Here is a 6,716-nt window from a genome sequence, read left to right as displayed (position 1 = left end):
GGTGGGGGAGTGCAGGAGGGGCTGGAAGCTTCTGGCTAACGTGATGAGGGGAAAGATTTCCCATTCGGGAAACGGAGGCGCAGAGTAGGTGGGTATCAAAGGCCAACACCTGGCGGCTGCGAGGACCAAGTCACCTCTCAGAAGGGCACTCAATCCGACCACCCAGACCAGACGGTCTCAGCTGCTGGAGAGCCCAGGGCTGCGAGGCACCAGGGAGCACACGCTACCCGCCGGGACCTCGCCGTGATGAGCCTCACGCTGGGCGAACCGCTGGTGTTTATTGTGACGCGTTGCCCGGAGGACAGGAGAATCCATTCCAAGGACGCTGCGGGGGACACGCGGAGACTTCGAATCCGCATCGAGCAACGCGCGGAAAGACTTAGGAGTGGGTTGGGATACGGATGATTCAACCAATAAAGTAATCTCTTAAGTTTTAAGAAGCTTTATTGTATAAATAAACTTCAATATAATTAATTACAATAAGACTTCTGCTTTCCGCCCTATTATCTATCCTCCGGGAGCTGTGGAATGGTACACCCCTTGACATGTGCCGCGGGGCGTGCTGGGAGCTGTAGTCCGCCTCCCCAGGCCCCGCCCCTCGATGACGACACTTCCAGACCAGCCTCCTGAGCCTCTGGGCGGACGTTAGCGCCTCTGCACCGCCACGTCGCCGACATGGTGAGTACCTCTGCTCGCCACCGACCCCGCGTCTCCCCCTGGGACTTCGGTGGCCGCCACGCCTGCGGCTCCGCAGCCATGAAAGGAGCTAGTCCCGCCGGGGCCCACAATGACAGCTGCGGACTCCGTGGCTCGGGCCGCCCCGTTCCTGCCCTCGGCCTCCCCGCTGGGGCCGGAGGGACCTCTCCCCCGCACAGGCCTTGATCCCCCAGCGCGGCCGCGTTCGGACACGCGCTTCCCGCGCCTCCTCCTTGCGAATGCATTTTGAGGACCACGGATTATTCGGCGCTTTTGAAGGTTTTGAAGAAGGATTGGATCTTGGAAAGATGAATAACTTTCTTCAGACACTCTCAGTAACCGTGATGAGACACTTCCGGTTTCCCTCGCCTGCAGTGGTTCCTCCAGGTCCTGCAGCCCCTGCCCTGCAGGAGGTGGTGTCCTCCTGGGACACTTCCTTTACACCCGCGCTTGCTCCCAGATTTGCGTCTCCAGCTTAGACCTTTGTTCTGAGTTGCTTTTATTCTGTCCACTGACTGTAGCCCCGCATGGATAGAGAGCTCATGTATTTCCATCTCAGCGAGTTCAAAACTGACGCATTTCCACCTCACCTCACCCCACACCTGCTCTTCCTCCAGCGACCCCACCTCAGTTACTTGTGCCACCGTCCACCCTGCCCTGCACCCAAAAGCCTGGACGACATCCTTGGCATCTCCCTTTTCTCAGCTCCCGAGCGTCTGATCAGTAACCAGGCTCTGTGGAGCCCACACCCGTGGCTGTGAATTCTCACCCTGGACTCTTGCCATCCTTGTCCTTGTCACCATCCCCTAACCACCCGCCTGGTCTCTGACCTGGTCGTCTACGCAGGCCTTCCCCAACCCGGTTCCACACCCCTACCCCCCATCCCCACCTTTCCTTTGGAATTGCTCATACTCAGGCCTGCCCATCCTTCAGATCTCAGCTTCAATAATATTTCTTCAGAAGTGTAGGGAGAGTCTGCAGCGGTTCTCAACCTGTGGGTTGCGACCCCGTTGGGGGTCGAACGAGCCTTTCACAGGGGTCGCCTAAGACCATCAGAAAACACACATATAATTACATATTGTTTTTGTGATGAATCACTATGCTTTAATTATGTTCAGTTTGTAACAATGAAATGGGGGGTCACCACAACATGAGGAACTGTATTAACCCCTTCCCCGGCAGAAACGTGTATACTCGTTTTCACAAAATGTTCTTTTTCAGTCGTCGACGAGTATACTAAGAAAATATGGTAAAAAAATATGGTTTATAGGAAGACGAGTTACAAACTGTTTTCATAACCAGCATCAAAAATACTATATAGAACCAAAATAAAAAAATTCGTCTGAAAAAGAAACGTTTTTAACAAAAAAATTGTTGGGGAAGGGGTTAAAGGGTCGCGGCATAAGGAAGGTTGAGAACCACTGGTAGTGCTTTCACATGTGACCTTTTATGGAACCTTCGCAGCCATCCTATGAAGTTGTAGATTTTTCCCATTTTACAGAAGAGTACAGAAGGCTTGAGTCGTTAGTTAAGTTGTGCAAAATCATACAGTAAGTTGCGGAGTTAAATTTGCTCAAGCCTGTCTTTTTAACTTTTATCTCCTTCAGTGCCTTTCACTGTCATTCAGTATTTTTTGCTCAGATGGGTGCAAGTATTTTCCTGTGCTCTGAAATATTCTTCTAAAGCAGGATTTGTTCATGGCTATATAATATTCATAATTATTTAACCCCACCTGCCATTGTTGACATTTAGGTTAACATCCTTATACCTGAATCTTTGTTTTGCAGATTTCCTTAGACTAAATTTCTAAATGCAGGCTCACTACTCCAAGAATGTGAATAGAAGGCTTTTGGTTCTTATTGCCACATTGACTTATGAAGAGTTCTACAGTCCATACTCCCACCATTAATGATGTCTTAGTTTTCTCTCATCCTCTTGACCACCAAGTATTATTATATTAAGTTCAATGTTTTTGTGCCTTTCTTAAACTCGGTCTTTACCACTGGTGTTTTCGTGTCATTGTTAAGCCCATGGTTGACTATAATTTAGAGACGTGGTCTTACAGCACTCGATACTAACCGAGCTATCTGCATCCTAGCCTTGTGTCAAAGGCTTGTGATGTGTTGTGATAGCTGGGTTGAAGAAGTGCAATATTAAAACAAAAGCCGTGAGTCTTTAAGCCCAGTGTGTAAAGACACACTCTGAGTTATAACTCAGTGGCACAACTGGAAAAAGAAAAAGAAAAGAAGTAGAAATACATCTTAAAGCAGTGGTCTTCAGCTTTTTCACATGAGAATCACTGGAGCGGGGGAGCGTTTAAGCATTCTTATGCCAACCCTCCCCAGACAAATTAATCCGTTTAAGTTCCTCAAGTGATTCTAGTGTGGGACAAAAGTTGAGAACCCCTGCTTCAGAATTTAGGGTGTTTTGTTTTCTTCATAAGACGAAGAATTCGCGAAATGGTTTGAAAAGACGAGGTTAATTAACGCCTTAGCCTAAATTCAGATTTACATTTATATAAGGATGAGTTCGTTTTGTTTCACATGGAACTTTTGCTTCATTTGTCTCAGGTGGTTTCAGAGACTATGGATTTACTCTTCAGAATCCGAGGAGGCCTTGATCTAGCTTTTCAGCTAGCCACTGCTAATGGTAGGTCAGCCAAAAAGCTCTCCTTTTTTACTATAAAAATTGATGATGAACTAGACTGAGATTCTCACCAGTTTGCACATGAAACTGTACGGGAGGTAGGATGAATTGTCCAAGACCATGGAGTTAGTAAGTTATATAACTTAGATTTAAACTTAGACAATGTGTTCCAACACCACCACCAATGGGACTCCTCTGTACAAATTCAAAAAAATGAGCTTAATAGATGAATCTTAACACTGTTGTGCTGAGTGAAAGAAGCCAGACACAAAAGGCCACATAATACATGATTCCACCATATGAAGTGTCCAAAATAGACAAACCTATAAAGACAAGAAATAGGTTAGCGATTGCCGACAGTAAGTTTAGGGGGAATGAGGATCGACTGCTGGTAGGTACAGAGTTTCTTCTGGGGTCATCAAAATCTTGTGGAATTAGTGATGGTTGTAAAACCTTGTGAATACACTAAAAGCAACTGAATTGTACTCATTCTAGGAACGAATCTTATGGCCAGTGAATTTTATCTCAGTTTTTCCGAAAGAAAAGCAAACATTTTGTATAATTATTGAATCTGGGGAATGGACATTTGGGAGCCAATTTGACTTCTATTTTTGTGTGTTTGGAAGCATTCGGGTTGAAAAGTGTAAAACTTTTCTCTTCAACTTCTACTTATATTCTTTTAATTTAGACATTTTTATCCAGAAGGCACTAAAACATGTGTTGAGTGACCTGTCCGCCAAGCTGTCTTCAAATGCACTGGTGTTCAGAATTCGCCACAGCTCGGTGTATGTGTGGCCTAACAGTGACATGAACACCATCCCAGGAGAGCTGACAGATAGTTCTGCTTGTAAAACCTTACTGCGCTTCATCCAGTGAGTATGTTTGAAGATTGCTAGAAATGCTTCCAAAATGTCATTTCATACGCTAAACATCTTTGTGTGTGAAAAATTTAGATTTGAACAGGAAGAAGATACAAAACGAAAATTCATGAGGAAGAAAGACAAAAAGTTATCAGATGTGGTAAGCAAATCACCTGCCTTCCTAGTGGTAAAAATTTTAAATCCTTGAATTTGGAGTTGAGATTTTAGAAATTATTTACTCCATCTCTCTTAATTATTATAGATCAGATTACTGAGGTCCAGAAAGATAAATGACATGCTAGACATTATATCTCTTTTTTCATATCTAAACTTTGGTTCCATTATAATACTTACTTTATGCTTTTTTTGAATGTTTTCTTTATTCCCACAACAATAAAATTGCTTGAGTACATTTACAAATTATTTAAAAATAAGTAAAAAGGAATCATTCTGAAACACGACAGTAACACATTATTACCATGTGAGATACTAAATGATTTACTTTTCTTCATACTGTTCTTAGTTCTGTTGATTTTTGAACCAATACTATTGAGTTCCTGCCTGCCGTGTGCTACAAACTTTGCCCAATATTGGAGATTTAAAAAAATGAAGCTACTTCTGCAAGCAGGAAGTTGTGTGAAATTAATTTGACTGTAGTGTTTTTCCAGGCCAGTAGAGGAAAATAGGTGGACATGAGGTTGGAGAGGTGGGCCGGGCACACTTCAGGAGAAGATAAACTAAACTAGTAGCTAAGGTAATAGAGAGGAGGGAAAGAATACACAAAATATTTGGGGTATAAAATGGATTACATTTGGAAACTAATTGGATATGGGATGACCATTTCTTGCTTGAGTAAAAATGGAATTTGAGGTTGGTTTGGGCCATGTTTCAGATACCAGTGAGGTGTCCACAGGAGCTGTTGGTGTTACCAATCTGAAGTATACACAAAAATCGCGGGCTGTAAATAATTCTTTGAGAAATACCAATATTTGGAGCTGGACATTTTGAGGAGTACTGGTCAGCTGTTTTGTAGTCTGTTTTACTCTTCCTCCTGATTAAATGCAGGTTGTGCATTAAATGCAGGTGGGAATATCACAGAGGTAATATTGTGCTCTTCTCAGCACATCGGATTGAAAAGGCACATGCTACCCTAGTGTTGGTGATAGCTTCGATCACTTAATGTGGTTTCTGCCACTTTTCTCCTCTGTGAGAGCACTATCTTTTCCCTTACAATTAGGAAGTAATTCGTGAGAAGACAATTCAAGGCTATGTATAGATCCTCTTCCTTGTCAAATGCTACCTCTTCTAGCATCAACTGATCATTTTTTGCCAGAATCCAACATTAAGCTGATAGTTGCCAAGTGGCGCTTTTCCTGTCATTTCATATTTAAATTAATGTCATATTTATTAGATGACGGGAAGACTGTGAGGAGAGCTTTTCCTATTTATGTGTTATCTGCACAGAAGCATGGATTCTTATTCAATGCAATGAGCTATAATCTGTTACTGTTGTTAGTTATTTGAGGCTCGCATTTTCCAAGATTTGGCCAATAGAAACTTCTTCAAGCCAGCGCCAGAGATTTTTGACACCATTTTTCTGAACTTCCTACCTTCTTCCACAAGCTGTTCAGGCATATCATGGACTCTCCCTGATCCAACTCAGGAGTCAGCCATTCCTCCAAGGAGCGTACACATGTACAAATCCATACTATTCATATACACACATACACTCATACTTATCTATGTAAATCATGTCTGTACCTCCAGTTCTGTTTCAGCCTCACACAGTTCCTAACCTTTTCCCTGTGAGAAACCTGGCTTCCAGTAGCCTCAGTATTTTTCTACATTTGTTCAATATACAAAAAGTATTTTCAGAATTCGTCTTCCATGCCAGTCAGAACCAATCCTCGTAATAGAATTCAGTATTTGTTTATAGTTCTCCATGTCTTTAGAGCAGGGGTCTATCGTTTAAAAGTTCCTTCAGTGTGTGCTTATTTTGTCTTATTCCTTGGTTTTTTGAGTTTTTTTTAACTAAGTCTAGAGAATAATATAATGAACCCTGGTGAACCTACACCAGCTCTCATGTCTACCAGCACACAGTCAGTCCGATTTCATCTTCACTCCCCACTCACTAGCCACCTCTCCTCAGGTTATTTTGAAGCAGAGAATAATTTTTGTTAAGATTTGAGCATTTAAACAACTTACTATAGCTTTGGTCCTTAAAAAGTCCTTTTGCTTAATCCTCTTATATTTAGTGTTCACTGTGCTATAAGTTGACTATTACTGTTTATCTTTATAGCATCAAGTAGTAAACATAGATCTCATGCTGGAAATGTCAACCTCTCAGACCGCCGTAACCCCCGTCATTGAAAGAGAAATCGGAGAACACCACTATGTGACCATGACGTTGCCGGTTGATGTAGTTTTATCTGTTGCCCCCGAGGAAGCATGGGGAAAGTAGGTATTCCAGAGTACTACTGCCCCGTGTCAGAGAGGACCCTGCCCAAAGTAACA

General features: G+C 43.1%; 2 protein-coding genes across 5 annotated transcripts in view; one reads left to right on the top strand and one right to left on the bottom strand.

Moving 5' to 3' along the window:
• LOC102764118 (chromosome unknown open reading frame, human C4orf47) overlaps window positions 1–259 on the bottom strand; it is a 14,428-nt gene extending 14,169 nt beyond the window's left edge. Inside the window, exon 1 of one of the 2 annotated variants that reach the window (XM_006772680.2) lies at window positions 110–259. The gene's annotated coding sequence lies outside the window, so the exon portion shown is untranslated. The remainder of the gene's footprint in view (window positions 1–109) is intronic. The other variant, XM_015569750.1, reaches the window with a different exon arrangement.
• A 314-nt stretch (window positions 260–573) lies between these two features.
• The window catches only part of UFSP2 (UFM1-specific peptidase 2), a 14,805-nt gene continuing 8,662 nt past the window's right edge, over window positions 574–6,716 (top strand). For 2 of the 3 annotated variants that reach the window (XM_006772679.2, XM_006772678.2), the window contains exons 1-5: window positions 574–678; window positions 3,267–3,345; window positions 4,031–4,214; window positions 4,296–4,362; window positions 6,502–6,659. In XM_006772679.2, the coding sequence (XP_006772742.1) occupies window positions 676–678; window positions 3,267–3,345; window positions 4,031–4,214; window positions 4,296–4,362; window positions 6,502–6,659 (491 nt within the window). In that variant the 5' untranslated portion in view covers window positions 574–675. Of the gene's footprint in view, window positions 679–2,122; window positions 2,247–3,266; window positions 3,346–4,030; window positions 4,215–4,295; window positions 4,363–6,501; window positions 6,660–6,716 lie in introns of those variants that run through there. The other variant, XM_015569774.1, reaches the window with a different exon arrangement.

The sequence above is a fragment of the Myotis davidii genome, unplaced genomic scaffold (genome assembly GCF_000327345.1).
Source record: "Myotis davidii unplaced genomic scaffold, ASM32734v1 scaffold184, whole genome shotgun sequence".
Lineage (NCBI taxonomy): Eukaryota > Metazoa > Chordata > Mammalia > Chiroptera > Vespertilionidae > Myotis > Myotis davidii.
Note: the sequence above shows the minus strand (reverse complement) of the source record. Positions and strands in the feature narration are given on the sequence as shown.